Source organism: Saccopteryx leptura, chromosome 2, assembly GCF_036850995.1.
Source record: "Saccopteryx leptura isolate mSacLep1 chromosome 2, mSacLep1_pri_phased_curated, whole genome shotgun sequence".
Lineage (NCBI taxonomy): Eukaryota > Metazoa > Chordata > Mammalia > Chiroptera > Emballonuridae > Saccopteryx > Saccopteryx leptura.
The window spans coordinates 346,139,069-346,161,050 of NC_089504.1; the positions used below are offsets into that span (position 1 = coordinate 346,139,069).

The 21,982-nt window shown below is 39.0% G+C and overlaps 1 protein-coding gene across 1 annotated transcript; it reads left to right on the forward strand.

The window, feature by feature from the left end:
- Positions 1 to 222: 222 nt before the first annotated feature.
- On the forward strand, positions 223 to 21,177 carry SMARCE1 (SWI/SNF related, matrix associated, actin dependent regulator of chromatin, subfamily e, member 1). The gene is made up of 11 exons (XM_066364235.1): positions 223 to 665; positions 2,404 to 2,455; positions 2,635 to 2,678; positions 5,672 to 5,776; positions 10,505 to 10,585; positions 11,448 to 11,579; positions 11,846 to 12,017; positions 15,705 to 15,877; positions 16,446 to 16,547; positions 17,180 to 17,390; positions 20,028 to 21,177. Exons 2-11 carry the CDS (start codon positions 2,449 to 2,451, stop codon positions 20,234 to 20,236), a joined length of 1,236 nt encoding a protein of 411 aa, XP_066220332.1. The 5' UTR covers positions 223 to 665; positions 2,404 to 2,448; the 3' UTR covers positions 20,237 to 21,177.
- The last annotated feature ends 805 nt before the right edge of the window (positions 21,178 to 21,982 follow it).

Below are 21,982 nucleotides of genomic sequence, written 5' to 3' on the forward strand. Positions count from 1 at the left end.
TTGAGAAAAAAGAAAAAGCCCGTGTCTTTAAGGCAGGAAGCCCCGAGAGGTGCCCGTGGAGACGGAAGCTCTGCGCCTCCCTCGGTGTTGCTATAGTACTCGTGCTCACCGAGAAAGAGGAAAGAAAAAAACCGGAAAAAGAAACAATCGCGCGGCGGGCAACACCGGAGCCTGGCCCGAGCGGCGCACGGCCGGCGCGGCCACAGTGGTTCCGGGGCTTCAAGCCTGGGCGACTCCCGCCGGCTTCCGGCCCCGCGCGTGGAGCCGAGCCCGCGGTTCCCACCTCCCTCGGCGCAGCCTCGCACCTCCCGCCGCGCCGTCTGCCGCCGCCGCTGCCCCGGACGGCCGCGAAACCCCGGCGTCTCGGGCGGTCGGGCCCCCCTCCGCCCTCTCCGCCGTGACGAATCGGCGCCCGGCGGGGAGAATACCCAAATTCGGAGAGTTTTGAGGAATGTATACAGCCTGAAAAAAAATCTTTGACTGTACGAAGCATCACGTGTTCTCACTAGGGGGTTTATTTTTCTAAAGACCGTCGAGTGACGCCTGGAAAGAAATTAAGAAGGGTGTTGAAAGTGCGAGTGCGGAAGCTCCGGACGCGAGGGGCGGGGCGTGCGTGGGACAAAGGGAAGCGAGGCCGGAGCAGCGGGCGCCTCTTCTGCCCGCGGGTGAGTGTGTGCGACTGGGCTCGGCCGGGTCGGGAGGGTGGCGAGTCGTGGTGTTCCGGCGTGGCTGGACTCCGAGTCCCCGGGGGTTGCTGGGGGTTCGGGCTTGGCCGCGGGGCCAGAGCTGGAAGCTGACTGCGGCCTCCCCGAGGCCTAGCGGAGCGAGGGCTGGGAGGGGAGTCCCATCTGGTTCCCTCTTTGGCGGCAAGACTTGCCGCTTCCACTAACCCCGCGAAATTGGTCAGAGCAGCAGTGCATAACCCGCCTCAGTGGAGTGGCTGGTAGCGTGCATCCTCCACGGCAAAGCTAAAGGAGGCGACCTTAGAGGAAATCCTTGGGGCGAGCCAGGCCCGTGTTCATTACCCCGGGAAAGGGGTATCCCTTTGGTTCAGGTAGCCACCAGAACACTCACGGTGTGGCTGACTTCGAGTGAAGAGCGAAAGCTCTGGAACAGTTTGGCCTTAGGTTTGAAACCCATTCCTGGCACGTCCTCGCTATGTGTTTTTAGGCAAGTTATTTAAACCCAGGGAGACTCCCTTTTTTTCACGTGTCAAATGAAGATAGCAGTACATATCTTGTTGGTAATTGTGACTATTAAACGAGATAGTGTAAAGTAATTAGCTTGTCCCGTATAAGGCATTCAGCAAATACTTAATGTAGTATTTTATATCAGTCAGTGGGGCTGCATCCACTAGTGGACAAATGTACAGCCCACTCGTAGAATTATGGTATAGCAATGGAGAGCAATCATCTAAAAGAATTAACAATGAGTGATGTCCCAGGGAGATTGTGGTAGTTATTGTCAGGGCTACCCACAGCAAGGCCTACTGAATGTTGACAGCTCCCTGTCAGGAACGAGCTCTTGTTTATGGTCATGTCATGAGCTGGTGATAGGAGGACAAAATTTATTAAGAATTGATGTAGGTACTGGGACTACAATAATGAATTAGACGGTCCCTGTTTCCAGGCAGCACACAGTCTAGCCATATTAACAGGTGTATGATAAATACACAATATCATAGATCTATGTAATGTCAATTGGGTAGGAGTGCAGATGACAAAACCATTCTGCCCAGGTAATTTATCAAGAAAGCTCCACCTAGGAGCTTATACTCCTCAGTACATCTCCACTGAGGAAATATACTTTGAAATGGGCTGTGAAGGGTTAATAAGGTTTTTTCGGGTAGATTCTCAAGATTTATTCCCAGCAGTTATAAAGCTGTTTACCACTAGGAGAGAATGTAAAAGCTTATTGGCATGGCAATTACCTTTTGCACTGCCTCCAGGAATAAATGCTGCTCCACTTTAATAGAAGTTTTTATGCTAAAGGGAAGAGAAATCTGCTGATTTGGGAGCTGTCAGTGTCTGGTAGGCCTCAGCGTGGACCCTGATAATATAGCACATTCTGTTGTCATTATATTTTTATCAGTTTGAGTAAATGTGTACATGGCATCAGCAAAATGTTTTCCATGCAGGAGGTGGCTCAGTAGCAGAAAAAAAAACTTAAAAGTACATGTCTAATATTACTTTTAATACCCCCAGTAATTTGTTTTAATTGTTTCATTCTTATCAACTGAATGAGCTAAAGAATTAGTAAAATATGCAAAAAGCTTATTATAAAAGATAATGTAATTTTACTAAGAAATATCAACTAAACTACCCTATTTAGGAAAACATTCTCTCATGCTTGCTGAGTTTTGATTCTCTTTTTTTTTCTTTTTTTTCCTTTTTTTTATTTTAGTGTCTCAGATTCATTCTTAAGGAACTGAGAACTTAATCTTCCAAAATGTCAAGTAAGTTTCATTTTTTTTATATTTATCAATCTATATAAATAAGAGACTAATGCCCTAGCAAATGGGAATTCCAAAATACTCTCATTTTTTTTTTCTTCGAAACAGGACCATTGGTAGTTTTGTTGCATAGTATTATATCTCAGTTGTTTACAAGAAGTTATTTATTTTCTTTCAAACAGAAAGACCATCTTATGCCCCACCTCCCACCCCAGCTCCTGCAACAGTAAGTTTTAATTTTCTTGTTAATGTAATAGCCGAGTCTGGCCTTGATACAAAAACCCAGATGTCTTCCAGGAACAGTCACTCAATCATCACAGCAACAGGATGAAAAATTCAGCTAAAAAATAACAGCACTTCCTACTAAATAAAATAACTCTTAGCATCCTACTTTGAACCAGCCCCAACATTTAAAGAAACATGCTGCTAAAGGCCAACCTCCTATGCTCAGTTTTTTTGGGTTTTTTAAATGGGAAAAAAACTGACAAGTTTAACACTTCTTTATTGTTAATCTCTTACTAAGAGTCTTTAAAGTTGATATTGAATGAATGCTCATTCTGGCATTTATTATTTTCAAACCTAACCTTAAACTGGTTACATTTTTCTCTCCTTATCTATATGTAATTTTCATATTAAATCAAACAATAAAGCTTCCAGTTCTATAATAACACTTTCTGTAAATCTTTATTTTCAAGCTGTTCAAGTAAGGATTTTATTATCTGTGGGTCAGATCCTGCTGTTGAATTTTATTCCACTCCATAAATAATATTTATTGGTTTGGGATTTTATGTTTCAAAGTGTCTAAATAATTGTTGTGAACAGTTTTTTTTTCACCCAGCAAGTTCTGGCCCAGCTTGGTCAGCATGTTGAATAATTGTCCAATCCATAAAACAAATTTAACAGTGACTTTCAGGCCTTGCTGAAATAGATTCCTTGTTGTTTTCTTATTTAAAATTAAAAAAAAAAAAAACACTTAACATTGATCATATCCTACAAAAGCAGTTCTTTAACAGCTGTTAGCCCTCCTTCCAGATTCCTCACCCCCCTAAATTTCAAGCTAGTTTACTAATTAGGTCCTTGGTGTAATTTTGTTTTCTCCACTAGATAACCACTCTTAATTATTAACCATCTTAGATAAATGTTTTAGTTACATTTATCAACAATTTGGTTTTCTTCAGTAAAATGTTTATTTTAAAAAGAGATACTGTATCACATGTTCTCATTAAATAATCCTGAATGTGTAAGACACTTCACTGTATTGCTTATCCCAAAAATTCAATTTATATAACATATAGGGCTCAAGTTATTTCCAGTAGATCTTAAAGCCCTGTGTTTGCTTTGTTTTCTTTCTTAAAGAACATTTCTATGACCGTCTCCTCAGCACTCTGCTAGTGACTATACGGGTAGAGTTGAACAATTGAGATTCCTGACCTCACAGAGCTAACCATGTCTTCCCTTTTGGAAATGTTTTCTTTCTTTCTTTCTTTCTTTTTTTTAGCTCCCCTGCCTGATTTTTTTACATTATTGCTTCAGTGTTGAACAGTGATTCTCATTGTTTACACAACCTTTGAAGGTGTCATTTTGATATAAATACAGCCTCAGTGTAGAATATCTGGAAGACACAGTATTTTTGAAATAATAAAAATAGCTCAAAAACCAAGTGTCCCCTATGACTTCTCAAATACAGAAAGGGATTTTTCTTTTTTTTTCTTTTTTGCCTTTCGTTAGTCATATTTCTGTACAATTATAGTTTTACATCGACACATAAAATACAGAAGAGTAGATTAGGACATCCAACAAAGTGGATATTACATGAGCTATCCTCCTTCCTTTTTTTCCTTTATTTCGGCCACCACCATCACAATCACCATCACTACCACCACCACCAAATGTACCATATACACTTCTTTTGTGCCTTTGATACTTCATCTGTGTTTTGTCTACTTCAGTATGCTTAATTTGCGTCTTCTATAACTATATAAAGTAGAACTTGATTAGTTCTCCTTAAGAGTGTCAAATGCTTGACTATCTTTCGTAAACTAAAGATATGTACAGCGGCATGTTTTAGAGTATTGTTTGTTTTATAACAGCTACAGCTTAGTTGGAATGTGTTGTGTATTTTACATCGTACAATTCAGGGCTGATATTGTTAATTGCATGTTAAAATGAAATTACTGTCACTTGTTTTGATTGAATTTCATAGGGAAAATGCCCAACTTTGGGTCTCTCTTTGCTACATTCTTTTTACGCATTATACCTTGATTCTCATGAACATTGGATGTCATTGTATTAACCGTAAGGACACTGCTGTATAAGTGCCCATTTGTAATCACATCAACACATAATTCACAAAAGCCAAGAATTCTGTTGCTGCAACGAGTAGTTGTGTTTCTGAAAGGGCTAGAGCTACCAGGAAACTAGATTTAATAAAAAGAGAATTCAGCTCTGTCAACTAGAAAAGTAATTCACATTAAAACTAAATGCAGAAATTGTTCATGATTGACCTGTGGAAGATGGACCAAAGAAGAGATGGAAGAGAAAGCCTATAAAAGAACGGGTTAAAAAGATCAGACAATACCCCAGAATGAAATCCATGCATTTCTTACAAGTCTTTGTTTTGATATCATGTATGTGACATCCATTGAATCCCACATATGTTCTTTTCTATGACAACTTCTGGCTCCCTGATTTGAGTCTCTTCTCATTTCTCACATTATATGAAATGATTTAACACTGTCTTTGAAAGCAGTCCATTTCTTGTTTTTGTTTTTAGTAGATAAATACATCGGCAGCATTCACATAACTGTCAAATAAATCATGTTTCGTTTTGCATGTAAAGTGTTTTCAGACTTCTAGTGTATCACATTTCAAGCTTTCCTCTCAGACATATATTGCTAAGTTGTTATATCATATTATTGATCATTAAATAATCCTGAATGTGTAAGACACTTCACTGTATTGCTTATCCCAAAAATTCAAGCACACACATTCATACTCACACAAACACCACTGGCCCCTGCAAAGAGAAAAAGAAAAAGAAAGAAAAACCTGTTTGCAGACTGGTTTCTCAATGAAAGAAAAAGAACAACTACAACACATCATTGCTTGTTTAAATTCAGGTTGCTTTTGCATGCCATATGCAGATCATTTTTCATTTCTGTGTTTTCCTCGTTTGAGCTCATTTCTCATTCGTGTTTTTGTCTCATTTGTTTCCATCAGCAAATGCCCAGCACACCAGGGTTTGTGGGATACAATCCATACAGTCATCTCGCCTACAACAACTACAGGCTGGGAGGGAACCCGGGCACCAACAGCCGGGTCACGGTAGGAGAATCAACTATTACAGCATCCGGCAAACAACTGGAATTGACCAGGAATGCCTTCAGAGTTAGGTCCTTGTGAACATCAGCGCAGCCATAAAAAAAAAACTTTTAACCTGGCTTTTGACTATTTTAAACATGCGTTGTACGATCTTACACGGAGAAAAATATATAATGAGATCTGGATTGGTGTATAGAAGAAAAGATTTCATTCTTTTTGGTGGTTGATAGAGATGAAGCCTTGGGCACATAATGCTTATAAATGTTTAGACAAACCAAGAATTTTTTAAGGTTAAAGTACCCTAGTTGAGATGAAGCGCTATCTTCATTTAAGGTAATTGGAATTAGACTCGAATTCAGTTTCTTAGTAAAGGCTGGGCTTATAGATGTGGCTTTTTGGCTTGCCTACCAGTTTGAATTGCTACACATAATTGTTTGTCTTTTGGATTTAATAATTGACCTTACAACTGAGATTTATTTCTCTTCAGTTAAAAAAAAAAAAAAGGTTTTTGTGTCACACAAAAGAATTAGAGAATAAAAGTTGAATGAAATTAAGTTGAAGTACTAGACTAGATATCTACAACTAGAAGTATCTATAATCCTAAGAAAAAATAAGTAAATATAACAGTAAAATAAGTGGTAAACCTAAAATAATTAAAATTGGCTGATGTACTTTAAAACTTTTTATTTTAGAATCATCTTAAAGTCCATTCATGGAAGTTTATATACCAAAGGAACAAATAACTGTAAAAATTATTTACCAAAAATAAATAAATCCAAAAGCCAAATAATCTGCATTCATTGGAATGTGGTATTAGTGAAAATTTATACAACCCAAAATAGCTATAAACTTCTCAATACCTGGTTTTTGTTTGCTATATTCATAAATTATTCAATTAATGTAATTTCAAAAAAGCCCTCTCACCTTGTAGTCAGAAAGTTTGTAATTTCCAAACTGTCTATCTTGGTAAGCATATTGCTTAGCTTGATAGGTTTTATTTGTCTAAATTTTTCATTGTTTCTGTATAATTTGTACTTCATAAGCATATCAAGTTTTATGTGCCATGCATATTTTGTAGTATCTGAAAAGAAACCTGACTGTGTGTGTGTGTGTGCATTTCACAATGCATACAGTGTTTATGTGCATCAGTACGTGTTTTTCCCTGGCCTAAATGTGTTGTTTCACAAGTGTGGCACGGTTATCAAGTGATAGATAACATTTTCATTTAAACAAGGAACAGAATCAGTTTTGGACCATTCATGTTAATACAGAAACTTATGAGCAGTAAACAAGAGAATGATTACATTTTAATTGCTCTGTACAGTCAGCGCTTGATTATCTATGTTAATGGAATTGAAATGGTGGTAACTATCATATTAGAATCATTTGTATTCTGGTGTGTGTAAGCATTTTTGTCCTTGGGTGTATCTATGAGGATTCTCTGTTAATAAAGTGAGATAATTTAAGGGAGACTTACTAAGAAAAGGAAAGTACACTCTCTTGGAGCCTGAATCATTGTCTGTTTCTCCCAGTTTCTTTATGGGACATGGGAACCCAGCATTCGGAGTGGACGCTAGCGTCAGGATAGGTTAGAAGAAGAGGGTTGTTGAACATGGAAAATTTGGTGTTTGGGTTCTTTGTGGTTGTTGGTATTATTGTCCTTTCAATATCAGATTAAAGTATAATTAAACTGCTGTTTAGACTTAACCTGAAAGGCCTAGAAAATATGGAGCTTTTAGCCTATGTGAATTCCAAAGCCTCTGTTTTAGGTCATTGAATCATTGTCTAAAAAGATTAGTTATACCTAAAGTTTTACACTACCGTTTTTACAGTAACTAATTTAAGCTGGGTTAGGACTCAATAGAAATGATTTTGACCGTTAGGAAAAATGTGTTATTTTAAGAGGACCCCAATCATGTGTTACTTTGGCTGGAGGTGGGGGGCTCCTCTTTGGTATTATTGTCTACAGATTGCTCTAAGTCAGTGCTTTGAAGCCCTATGAAGTAGCTCCTGTTAGCTCTTCAGAAAACCTGGTTTTCCTATTGACTCAAGTACACCTGAGTAGCTTTCAGACAGTAACTTTCCATAGCGTGTTGAAAGCTTATGGTAGCTATGAGGTGGAAATCACTCCTAGTCAGGTCTTCATTCAGATGGTGGTTAACATTCTCTACATGTGGAAAAAGATTACAGCAGAATGTTAAAAACAGCTCGTTTCTGTACTTCAGTAGAAATTCCATCCCAGAAGAAAACCCTTCCTACCACAGAAACAGCTGACAATTGGGAAGAAACAACAACAAACTCTAGAGTAGCCACAATAAGTTTCACAGAATCGTGGGCTTTATTCATAGGAGATTCCCAGGACCTTATTCTTCTCTAAGTACAGTTTTAACAAGCGTAATTACTTGTTTCCCCGGGAACTCATTGCCTGTTGAACGCAGAAAATTGGGAAAAGGGAGAGTTGCTGCTGGAGATAGGTTTCCTGATAACAGCCAGTCAAGAGCGGAGAAAGGAAGCGTGCTCTGCCAGAGCAGAGCCACTGAGCCACCAGGACAGGTGCCGTCTGAGATGGGGTGAGGGGGTTTAATGACACAGATCTTTAGTATCTTCAACACCAGGTAGAATTTAACTTTGTTGTTGCTGTTTTTGGCTTTGTTTTGTTTGCATTTGCAAATTGGTCAGTGTGTAATGAAAGTAGGACCTCAATATATGGGTGATTTTGTGTGCCTTTCTTTGTGAACAAGAAAGAGAAACAAATCCATTAATGTTATAAAAGCAGTTTTTTTAAAAATACTCAAGAGTAATAATTACTATAATTTGTCTTTTAAGTGTTTTAATGCAACATACTCAAGCATAGACATTTTTTACTTTTTAGCCTCTTTTTTTTTTTTTTGTCAGCAGTGGCCTACCATCTTCAATTATTGGCACAATTCCTACTTGATTTCTAACCTACTTCATGAAATTCTGGAGATGTGTGTTGGCTATGATTTGGATATGCTTTCTAATAACTTTGTATATAAATAATCAGACCCTTGTGTATCTTGCTCTGATTTTATGACCTGACGTTAGCCTGTAGGAATTCTTCCCTCTCTCCTCCATTGCTTGAGAGAGCGCCTGGCCTCTGGACCCAGAGACAGATCTTCCATTACCACTCATCCCACCACTGTTGGCAGTTTCCGTGCCCTGTGGCTCACATCCCGTCATTACCCACGGCTGGCTGAAAGCAGGGTCTGTCTGCATGAGGGGTAGTAAGAATATACGTGAGGGGAGGAGAAGAAATGCTGCTTCAGAGGTGAAGTGCTTTCTAACAATTTTGTGTATGAAGAAGCAGAGTTATTACTGAAAAGTAAATAGGGATGAAGGGGACCCTCCTAGGAAGCGGAAACATTGTTTGAAAGCAGTGGAATAGGGCACAAACATGCTAATCTCTGAGCCCGTGGATGACAAGGAAGGTTATGATTGGAGTCCCAGCCTAGAAGGAGTTTTCCCTGGTGTTTTTATCACAGCAACAACAGAAGAGCAAAGGAACAAAATGTCACTTTAGATTTCTTACAAGAATTTGCCATCTCTTTCCTCTTGATAACTAGAGTGAAGTCAACACTTTTTTCCCCTGCCCAGCAAGGAGTATCAATATTGGGGGTCTCCCAGAAATTGGGGGGAAATAAAAGTAATTCTGCTGTGGTTTTAGTCTGGATCCTTGAGCAAATGCAATCATATGTTAGGATGAGACTAAATTCAGAAATAGGCGTTCTTGGATTGGAGTTGCGTGGGTACCACTAGAAGTTACCTGGTATCTCTTGCCTAGATACTAGCGTACAGAAAGAACTGATCTCTTAGCCTTCTCTTTCTCTTTTTATTTTCTCTAGCCTACCTCTTTTCTTTACCTTTATAAAAGAATATTTTACAGTCTCCCGTCCCTTCCTTCTTTTTTCCTTTCTATGTATTCTCCACCAAATCAAAAATGTTTAAGTCAAATGTAGAGTCTTGCTATACCATCATGGCCCCTCATCTGTCATTTCTCTGTTGCTGTTAAACTTGTTTGCTCCTACGCTAAGATTTTAAAAAGCAATGACTTTGGTTCATACTTATTGACCTCTTTTATAGAAAAGCACTAGGTATGGACACAGAATTTCAAGAAAAATAAAATCTCTAGTCGTGCTAAAGGAGATAAAGATTTTTGTTCTCTGTTTTGAACCTAGGAAGTAGTTTTTGTGGTGGTAATGTTGTTATGTAGGGATGCATTCCAGAAATAATAAAATAGGTACAATGTGCCCTGTAGACAATGTGAGTGTGGCCAAGTGCTGAAGGAGTTCCGATTCTGGTGCAGATAATCAAGTGTTGACTGTATGTGTAATGGTAAATTAAGCAAATTAAAAGGGTGCCAGGTGATGTCCTAAATGGGGGACATTTGATATATAACCATATGTTTTTGATGTATGGATTGTTATTTAATAATTTATTTGTTCTTACAGCCAGGTTGTCAAAGCAGTAGCAATAAACTGCTATGTAAAATATTTTAAAACTATGTGCTTAAAGTCGGTTTTTTAAATTGTCTTTTGATGTGAACATTTCTGAATTTGCAGTGATAGCTATTTTCAGTGGAGAAAATATAAGACTCTTGTATCCATGGACGAGTAGAAGAAAGGCGCTTTAGAATTTTTTAAGGCACTCTCTTTTCATTTCGCTGGTGAACTTCTTGCAACTGAATAATGAATGTATTTAACTCTTTTGTAGGCATCCTCTGGTATTACGATTCCAAAACCCCCAAAGCCACCAGATAAGCCGCTGATGCCCTACATGAGGTACAGCAGAAAGGTAGGTGCCGAGGGGCTGGGGAGGGACTGGGGACTGCTGTCTTTGCGTTCTTGTTTTCCATCAGATTTCAGAGTGCCTTCCCCTCGTCTGTGCATAGAGGAAAGGATAAAGAATTGCCATTTTTAAAGAAACTAGTTCTGATTTTAAAATTTTAGTACTAAAATCCAACAAAAAGAACATATAAACTTAAAATCCTTAAGGCAATGTTAGATAGCCAATGTTATGTCATCTTTTGGAGCATATTTAATGATATGAGAAGAATGTTACATGTAAAAAGGAATATAAGATTGTATGTAGAAGTGTCTTTATTTTTATAAAAATAATGGCAACTATATGTTAGTTTGGAGGAAGAAATAGAACCAAAAGATATGGTTATCTCTAAATGGTAAGCTTATGGTAATTTATATTTTCTTTATAATATGCTGTGAATTTTTCCTCTTTTTTTATGTGATGAACCTACATTACTCTTTAAAAAACAGATACAGTCAATATAAGACAAGAGCATTTAGGTATTTCCATCACTATTTAGAAAATTTTAAATCTTTGGTCATAACTGTATGTGTTTTATGATACATGGTATTGTATTTGTGAACCCGTAGACACAGACGTGTTATTGAGTTAGCTTACGTATCTAGGAATCGGTGATGTCTGAGATCTGCCGTAAAGCAGTCCATCCGACTGCGGATGAAATGAGGTTGGCCAGCTGTTGGCAATTGTCACAGCAGGCTAATGAGAACACACAGACTTGATTCTGTTCCCTCCGTTTTTGTTGACATTTTTAAATGTTCACATTAAAAAGTACTTTTAAAAGTCTATCTGTTTTAGGCACCAATACTGAAATTTCAGCCATTTCCTTTTTAAGGTCTGGGACCAAGTAAAGGCTTCCAACCCTGACCTAAAATTGTGGGAGATTGGCAAGATTATTGGTGGCATGTGGCGAGATCTCACTGATGAAGAAAAACAAGAATATTTAAACGAATACGAAGCAGAAAAGGTAGGATGGGACTGCAGTGGGATGGATACATTGGAAAAAGCATAAACATTTGCTTATTATTTAGAATTTAGAAAAGAAGCATAAGGTCCAATCAGCCAGCTTTGTCTGCCTGGGTCAAGTCACCTCTAATTTCTCTAGGCTTCAGATTCCTTATCTATAAAAAGGGGATGATCATGGTGTCTTTTGACATTCATAGGAGATAATATAGGTATTCATTATAACCTGCAAAATGTCAGTTATAAAACTGGAAAACATGTGCATTTCAGATTGAGTACAATGAATCTATGAAGGCCTACCATAATTCCCCCGCGTACCTTGCTTACATAAATGCGAAGAGTCGTGCGGAAGCCGCTTTAGAGGAAGAAAGTCGACAGAGGCAGTCTCGCATGGAGAAGGGAGAGCCCTACATGAGCATTCAGCCTGCTGAGGACCCAGATGGTAAAAAAATAAATGAAAGTGGGGTTTTGTTTATGCTTTCTCTGCGAATTAAAATGTGACAAGTCTTTGAAGTTTTTACTACCTATCCTAAATGCAAAAGAAAGTATTATTTAAGTGCCATTTCAATATTTTGATTAATTATTTTTAGTAAGATTTGAATGTGAAGTTCCCACAAGAAAAAGAAATATCTTTTTTTGTGCAGAAAAGAGCAGAAACTATTTATTGTTTATCAAAATCTTTGTACTCAAAATGACTGAAACGTTTTTGAGTCATAATCAGAATGTTGCCTCAACTGCTTTTAAAAAGTTAAATGCCTTCTACTTACATCCTGTCTTTTTACTGGTTCCCTAAATTCTAAATTAAGGACTCAAGAGAGAACATTAATGAGTGAATGGAGAAAAGCACTATGAAATTTCTTTTCCAATTAATTAAGAAATTCAACTAGAATAAATGTAGGTCATGATAACACACATGAAGGTACACAAGTTTTATACAGACACACACACACACACACACAAATAACGGCTTCCTCACCGGCATTTCATGAATAGTTGGCAAGTCTACAGATCGCAGAGGATGTACTGGGATATTGTCCAGTATTCTCATAAATACAGAATAGAATACAATGAGTCTGATGAATGGCTTCAGGTGTTAAGCAAAGTCAGCAGTGCTAAAGACACACTAGCACACGCAGACTAATTGCTCAAACTGAAGTATTATGACAAGAAAAGCATAAAAGATAGGAGAGTATCTGTTTACAAATCATTGGAAAGATGAGGCTCCTTCTAAGAGGAAACAATAGCTAGCGACATAGAAGCCATAAGTAGAAAACAGTTTCCATTAGGTGAAAGATAACAGCGTGAACATTGAGACGGATAGAAGGGATTCCTTCAGGGACAAAGAGATTCCTTTTCTTTGTTTCTCAAACTTCTGCCCATTATGTTTTTTAAGTTAAAGATGGGATCTTAAAGCTGCTAGTAAGAAAGGATAGGTAGTAATTAAGATGCTGGGATAAGAATGACTGTAGAGCCTGACCAGGCAGTGGCGCAGTGGATAGAGTGTCGGACTGGGATGCGGAGGACCCAGGTTCGAAATCCCAAAGTTACCAGCTTGAGCTCAGGCTCATCTGGTTTGAGCAAGGCTCACCCAGCTTGAGCCCAAGGTTGCTGGCTCACGCAAGGGATCACTCAGTCTGCTATAGTCCCCCGTCAAGACACATATGAGAAGGCAATCAATGAACAAGTAAGGTACCTCAATGAAGAATTGATGCTTTTTTTTTTTTTTGCTTTTTTTTTGTATTTTTCTGAAGCTAGAAACGGGGAGAGACAGTCAGACAGACTCCTGCATGCGCTCGACCGGAATCCACCCGGCACGCCCACCAGGGGGCGATGCTCTGCCCCTCCAGAGCATCGCTCTGCCGCGACCAGAGCCACTCTAGCGCCTGGGGCAGAGGCCAAGGAGCCATCCCCAGCGCCCGGGCCATCTTTGCTCCAATGGAGCCTCTGCTGCGGGCGGGGAAGAGAGAGACAGAGAGGAAGGAGAGGAGGAGGGGTGGAGAAGCAGATGGGCGCTTCTCCTGTGTGCCCTGGCTGGGAATCGAACCCGGGACTTCTGCACACCAGGCCGACGCTCTACCACTAAGCCAACCGCCAGGGCCGAAGAATTGATGCTTTTTATCTCTCTCCCATCCTGTCTGTCTGTCTCTCTCTCTCTGCCTGTCACAAAAAATAAAAAAAGAATGACTGTAGACCTTGAACTATATCCCTCAGAACTGAGTAGAAAAAGGAAGACTTAGGAGGTGAAAATGTACATAAAACCAAGAGAAAGGCAGTATGTCCGTGCTTATGGCAGCTGCTAACTTCTTTAACAAGGAAGCCAATTAAATATTAAAATACTTACAAGAAAACTCAGCTATTCACACAAAACAGTGAAGGCTTTTTTTAAATGACAGAATATTCATGAGATTAAAGTAAATAACTGGTGAATTAGAGAATAACTAGAAAATAGAAGCCCACCCCTTCCTCCCAAAGAAAGTCAAGCCCAGATTGCTAAAACATTATTCCCTCACTGCTGGTCAGTAGTGGAGCCATATAAATAGAAAGAAGGTAGGAAAAGATAGATGGAGGTAGCACAAATAGATTGTATCATATATAGTCATAAATGTGAATGTGAAAACCTTTAAAAAGTAGAAAAGTCACAATTTTTTTTAAATGGTACCTTTTATTACAACAATTTTAATTTCACAAGTTTGTATCCTAAAAAGTTACTCAAAATGAAACAAAGTAATTTTCACAAAATGTTGTAGTGCTGCTGTCTGTGATAAGAGTTTTAGGAACTACTTAAGCACTGAATAAATGGTAAGGGAGGTGTTACCAGAGCAGCTCAATTCGGGCCGCTAGCAGAGTGTCCTGCAGTGTGGTCCCTCTCTGTCTGATGGGACACTAGATGTTTGGAGGTTCAGAGAGAAACCTTTCTTTTAATGTGTACTGTTTAAGAGAAGGCTCTTTTATTTTTTTTTAATGAGTTAATTTAAATAACTAACTAAATAATAGTACAGGTTGTTAGCAGATATGTCAAAAACTGGCAGTGTGGCCCTGGCCGGTTGGCTCAGCAGTAGAGCGTCGGCCTGGCATGCGGGGGGACCCGGGTTCGATTCCCGGCCAGGGCACATAGGAGGAGCGCCCATTTGCTTCTCCACCCCCCCCCCCCCTTCCTCTCTGTCTCTCTCTTCCCCTCCCGCAGCCGAGGCTCCATTGGAGCAAAGATGGCCTGGGCGCTGGGGATGGCTCCTTGGCCTCTGCCCCAGGCGCTAGAGTGGCTCTGGTCGCGGCAGAGCGACGCCCCGGAGGGGCAGAGCATCGCCCCCTGGTGGGCAGAGCGTCGCCCCTGGTGGGCGTGCCGGGTGGATCCCGGTTGGGCGCATGCGGGAGTCTGTCTGACTGTCTCTCCCCGTTTCCAGCTTCAGAAAAATACAAAAAAAACAAAACAAAACTGGCAGTGATAGAGCAGAGGTTGAGATTAAGGGAACACTATTGCATAGCTATTTAAAAATCAGCATATATACCAGATCCATGCTACATGTATATGAGTTTGAGTGGATGCCAACAACATAATATCTTTACACACTGACAACTGTAATTAAATTGATAAAATTAAAAGTAAAATTTGTTTGTTTGTTCCAGTAAAATTCCTTTAGGGCCTTAGTGGTTTTTTAATCTAATAAAATGTATGTGCTTGTCTGGAAAAATGAGTATTGCTAGAGATAATGTTTTCTCTGCAGTGAGCATTTTTATTACCTTAATATTAAAGTACTATGGTGACAAAGGCGTCACCCAGTTCCCAGGTTGTCATCAGTTGTAAATGCCTTAAATTGCTACCAGGAGAGTGGCACGTTCGGCAGAATTTCAGTTTTGCTATCATATGCAGCCTTCACATTGATTTCCAAGCTAAGAGACACGTGGTTATATCTTACTTGTATTTCAGCCAAATCCTTCTCAGACACGTATCATCTCTTCAAGATTTTGTAAGAAAAACTAATACCTAGGCCAGTGAACACGCATGTCCTATATGGTTTTTATCCTTTACACCCACTTGTGAGAGCCATGGCTCCTTGATAATTGACATTGCCACACTCTCCTGTTTGTGATTACTGGTGACCTAATTTCCAGAACACCGGGTTTATTCCAGATTATGATGATGGCTTTTCAATGAAGCATACAGCCACCGCCCGTTTCCAGAGAAACCACCGCCTCATCAGTGAGATCCTGAGTGAGAGTGTGGTGCCGGACGTGCGGTCCGTTGTCACAACAGCTAGGATGCAGGTTCTCAAGCGACAGGTCCAGTCCTTAATGGTTCATCAGGTAAAGTCACATAGCATTTGTTAAATAAAATGGGCCTAAGCCACAGATCCCAAGTGATCTGGTTCTATATAATGCATCAGTGTGCCTGTTAAATATTTTCTGTATTCAATTTAAGCTGTTCCTGATTCAGGAAAGAGGTTTAAGGGAATGGACCTTTCCAAGAGATTTAATAAGTTTATCACTGGAACTAGAACATGGAGCCTCATAATGGAAAAGTATCCATTAAGAATTTTGAGACATCCTCTTGACCTTTTATTTTACTGCTTTACTCAATATTTATTTCCAAAATTGCTCAGGCCTGAAACAATATTTAACATCACATAATTATTAGTCTTAGTGACTCCTCTATGCTATGTTTTACTTTTTAAAATTTTAGCTAGAGACATTGTGTAATAAACCACTTAAATTCAAAACATTTGTGCTTGCTTCAGCAGCACATATACTAAAAAACATTTGTTACAGTATAAAAAAGTGTGGACTATTAAAAAAATGAGACCTGTTTTCTGTTTGACATTTGCTTTAGGGAAAGTAATAGAGTAATTATAAAGCCTGATCAAATGTCTTGCAGCGAAAGCTAGAAGCTGAACTTCTTCAAATAGAAGAGCGACACCAGGAAAAGAAGAGGAAATTCCTGGAGAGCACAGATTCATTTAACAATGAACTTAAAAGGGTATCAATTTAATGTGTTAAATATACTTTTATCACTGTGTCTGTTACTTTTATTTCTCTTTTTTTCCAAAACGGTGCTTTTGTTGAATATTGTATACTTCAAAATAAGGTTAATTTCACTATAACCAGTGGATTTTTGTTTTATAAAATTATTCCCATTTTCTGGAAAAATTGTAATAGGTTTAAAATATGTAATATGCTCACGTGTACTAGGCCTATGACTAGAGTTTAATTTAAACTCTCCTGTAATCATGAATGATTTTCATTTTATTGAGACTTAGTCATCAAGTGTCTTCATTAGATGTAGTTCAGTTTGCACTTTGTACTAAAACAGGTAAATCGAGTGTTTTGTAGCCTGAAATATGAAATGAAAGCTTAGTATATAATCCAGTACATTCAGCACTGTCTCGCCAACTATAAATATTTCGTGATACTTGATGTTACATAGCTGCTAAAGCAACCTCCTTTTCCTGCAGACACAGGAGTCTCAGAGAAGAGCTAGAACAATGTTCTTGTTCTCCCGTGTACATATAGTTTATAGGCAAGAAAACCCATTTTTGAAATAATGTTTCTGGTTCAGAGATTATAGGAAAAGAACATTACTAAGAGAGGGTTTTTTTTTCTTACTACTAGTTGTGCGGTTTGAAAATAGAAGTGGATATGGAGAAAATTGCAGCTGAAATTGCACAGGCAGAGGAACAGGCTCGCAAAAGGCAGGAGGAAAGGGAGAAGGAGGCAGCAGAGCAAGCTGAGCGCAGTCAGAGCAGCATTGCCCCCGAGGAGGAGCAAGCAGCGAATAAGGCCGAAGACAAGAAGGAGGACGAGAGCATTCCAGTGGAGACAGGTAACCTCCCAGTGACGCCAGAGTCGGCGTCGCGGCTTGTTATAGCTGTCTTTAATTTTGATTTCTCTTTCTCGGTGCTTTCCAGAGGACACTGTTACTCTTGCCTCTTATATGACCTACCCATTTCTTTCCAAATCTTAATCTCTTATAGTAGATTCACTTTAAATGTTGGTATCAGTGCAGAACAGCAGTGGTGTGCGATTTTTAACCTTGCTCTTTGAGGTCTTGGTTGTTTCACCAGATTGAGTCATGTCATTTTTCTGGCTTGAGAATATAAAGTGTAATGGTGGTGGTTAAGGACACTGGCCCTGGAGTCAGATCTGTGTCTAACACTGCTTCGCCGCTTGCTGGCGCTGTGACTTTGAGCAGTTATTTAATTTTAGTTTCCTCATTTGTAAGTGTTCTAGCACCTGCCCAGAGAGTGACTTCCAAAGAATACAAGAAAATGTACATAAAAGCATTCAGTATTGGATTTGACATGGCACTATATTGGCACGCAATATTTTAACCTTTATTGCTAAAATTGTTTAACTAGGATGTGGTCATTGCTCTTAAGATAAATCTTTTTGGTGTCTAGGACAGGGCTAAGTCCTCCCTGCCACCTGTTTTTCTGAATGAAGTTGTGTTGGAATGCAGCCATACTCACTTGATTCTATACTGTCTCTGGCTGCTTTAGGGCCACAACAGTATAGTTGAGTGGTCGCAACAGAGACTCCCTGGCCTACAAAACCTAAAATAGTCTTTACCTAGCCTTTACAGAAGAGTTTGTTGACCCCATCCTAGAAAAGTGCTTACTTCCAGATGTACTGATTTTTCTGATTAAAAGCATTCCTCAAGGCAAAAAAACCCAAAAACTTACATAAAATACTGATTAAATGGATTATTGTTTCATTTTTTAGAATTTTTTATTGACTGATTTTAGCACGAGAGGAAGGGAGAGAGACAGAAATATTGATCTGTTCCTGTATGTGCCCCGACCAGTGATCGAACCAGCAACCTCTGCGCTTCAGGATGATGCTCCAACCAACCAAGCTGTCTGACCAGGGCTATTATTTTAAATTTTGAGATCATCTTACCTTTTGGCACAGTCTTGTCCCTGACCATTGCACTGTGTTAACAGGACTAAGCAAAACTATTATGGGAAACAGCCAAAAGCTTCCTGGACTATCGTAAGAAGTGAGAAGGGCAGTAGTCAGGCTTAGTACTCTACTGACAGCTTCCGATTTGACACCTGGAAAACATTTAATGAAATACAGATACCGTTACCAGATATTTCTACAAACTATAATTCAGCAGATTAACATTTCCGATAGTCAGATTTTAAGTTTCATTATTTGAGCCTTTTTCTGTTTTGTGTGAACATGTTTTTTATCTTAACAAAATTTGGAGTGTGAGCACTTTTTTGTGGTTAATGCAAGAGTTTGAGAGCTAGAGTATGGTTAGGTTCTTTGCTCATTTTGCAACTAAACAGAGCACTTTGTGCTTGGCCTCTGTTTTGTCATCTATGAATAGAGCATGCCTGTAGGTCTTTACTCAGATTGTTATCCTTCCAGCCTAAGGGAAAAAAAAACTGAAGAGACTTGAACCTGTTAGAGCAAAACCCCATGCTCTTAATTTCTTAACACAAAATAATCCAACGTGACTATTAACAAGGTACCTAAGATACTGGCCTTGAATTATTCCCACACCCACTGTCTCATTAAATCCAAAGCACTCCACCACAGCATTGTCCAGTAGAAATAAATGTAAGTCACGGTGCAATTATAAACTTTCTACTAAGCAACATTTTCTAAAAGTAAAGAAAACAAGTGCAATTAATTCTAATAATATATTTCATTAGCTCAGCATATCCTAAATAATATCATTTCAACTTTTTTCAATTATAGTTGACAATATTATTTTATGTTAGCTTTAGATGTATTGCATAGTGTAATTTACAAAATCTATGTAATTTACAAAATGACCCCCGTTAAGTCTAGTACTCACCTGACACCACATATATTATTGCAGTATTACTGACTATGTTCTGCATGCTGTACTTTACGTCCTGTGTACATGTGATCAACATTTTTTAAAGTATTAATTTTTTCCATTTTTTCCATAGTCTTCAGAATCTGACGTCTGTTTTATACTTAGAACACATTTAATTTGGATGCTAAATTTTCATCAGAAATACTTGACCTGTATTTAGATTTCATAATTTTACAGTTAAAAAGTAGATTTTTTAACCCCCAAATTGTTTCAAACATGCTAAAAGTTTCTCAGTCACACTAGCTCATTTTAGGTGTTCAATAGTCACATGTGGTTAGCGGCTACCATGTTGGACAGTGGAGCTGTAGGTTGTCAGCGTAATTAGAAGAGTGCATTTTTAGCCCTGGCCGGTTAGCTCAGTCAGGGCGTTGTCCTGAAACAACAAGGTGGTGGGTTTGACCCCCAGTTAGGGCGCACACAGGAAGCAACCAATGAATGTACAACAAAGTAGAACAGCAAATGAGTGCTTCTCTTCTCTCTGTCTCCTTCCCTCCCTTTCCCCGTAACTCTCTCTTTCTCCCTTTCTCCAACCCTCTCAAAAAAATCAATCTGTTAAAAAGAGTAAATTTTTTTACTTAAAACTAACTGACAAATATGTGGTTACAGAGGAGACACGCCTTGAAGAAACGACGGAAAGTCAGCAGAATGGTGAAGAAGGCACGTCTACTCCTGAGGACAAGGAGAGTGGACAGGAGGGGGTGGACAGTATGGCAGAGGAAGGGACCAGTGACAGTAACACTGGCTCAGAGAGCAACAGTGCGACGGTGGAGGAGCCACCAACAGATCCCGTACCTGAAGATGAGAAAAAAGAATAAATGTTGCCTTGTTTTATGTATTCTAAATACTTTTTTAAATGAAAAAAATGTTTTTGAGTTTTAATGGTGTTGTGTGGTTTGTGTACTAGTATTTTTCTTGTCCATATCACACCACCAAAGGCTTTTGGACCATATAGCATCGTGAGCCAAATGGCATAGTCACCTTTCTTAAGTGGTTGTGACAGTGGTTCTCTGCTTTAGATCTTGTTTCTAGCCCTCAACTGCTGAAAGCCTCAGAATTTAAATTAACTGAGAAAATGCCCATTTCTTTTAGAGATTTATCCTTTGATGCTGCAGAATCTCCTCTTACAAATGCCTTCCTGTAGCTCACTGGGGTGCTTACCAAAGCCATAGCTTTCATCCTCCCAGTCCATCCACAGCGTCCTGAAAGTTCCCTTTCCTGTTGACTTCCACTTGAAAATGGAATCATGTATGCGTATATGTGTGTTCACGTGCCCTTCTGTATTTGTAATCAGTGTCAGGTAACCAAAACGGTTGAAGTGTTGAGTGTAACTGCAGCTACCCTGGGTCAAACTGACCGAGGAACAGTCTCCATGGAGTAGTCACTAGCTCATGAAACAGTCATGAAAGTGAACATGGTGCATATACACTCTGCTACTTTCTGTTATAATTCTTATTGGGTATGTTCTGGGAAACTCATTATAGGGGGGGGGATGACTTTTTTATCAAGTTTTCCAAAGACAGCATAGATCACAAAGCTTAAGGAACTGAATATTCTTGCAAGGGAGTATATCACTTCAAAATTTGCCCATTCTAGGAGAAAAACAGCTGGGAATTAAGTTCAACCACTTGAAATTGTTTTACAATAATCAACACATTCAAAACCTCAAGGCTCAGTATCCAATAGATCAGAGCCTATCTTTTTGATAAACTTTAAGTAAAGTCTTAGTGACAAGAAGCAAGATGGTTTGTGACATGTATGCTTCCCAAAAACTAGAATAGATTTTTACTAAATAGTGGTATATCTGATGGCATATGTTTCTTAAAAGTCCAAATGTAATAAAAAAAAAAAAAGAAAGAAAAAAGTCTCAGTGTTTTTAATGCACTAAATATTTGTATGCAAAACAAGCAAAGAATTTTGTTCCTGTAACACAATGACAGTGTGGAGTGGCCTCTCGGCCATTATAAATTGGCATGCTTGCAGCTCTGTCTCACCCGAAGTGCTGCACTAGCAAGTTCATTTGTATTAGACACTTGTGAAAATCAGTTTCCTTATCGCCAGGTCACATAGGAAGGTTAATAAGTAAATATGTTTCTACGTTTACATATGAGCAATATGAAGAAATTCATGGCATTTAGTTATCTTTGGGAAAAAAATGTAGCTGACTAAATACATGTAAGCCCTTTGCTTACATAGCGGTAACTTCTCTCTATGGGCAAGACTCGACTCACAGTGAACTCACTGACTGATTCCATTCGATGTTCAGCCTCCTGCGAGTGAGGAGGGAAGGAAATGATGTTGGGTGGAAACAACTTGTTTTTCTAAATGATTGTGGAATCTTTGTTCTGTTTCTTTGAGACTCAAAGAACTGATTTATCTATTTGGTAAATAAGGCTTTGTTGGGCTAAGAACTTCATCTATCTCATTCCCAACAAATTGGATGTCGTCTTTGGTACATTTCCTAATAGTCGAAACCGTGCAGAGAGGTTGTTAAATACCGTATTTTATTAAATATTTTAACACACCATTTGGTTCAGAATATTTTTTTTCTTACTTTCCTCCTT

What these genes read in the sequence shown, in the direction of transcription:
- SMARCE1 (XM_066364235.1), top strand. An exon ending in GCACCAACAGCCGGGTCACG is followed by an intron (nt 5,777 to 10,504) that starts GTAGGAGAATCA and finishes ACTCTTTTGTAG; the next exon opens with GCATCCTCTGGTATTACGAT. An exon ending in TTAACAATGAACTTAAAAGG is followed by an intron (nt 16,548 to 17,179) that starts GTATCAATTTAA and finishes TCTTACTACTAG; the next exon opens with TTGTGCGGTTTGAAAATAGA.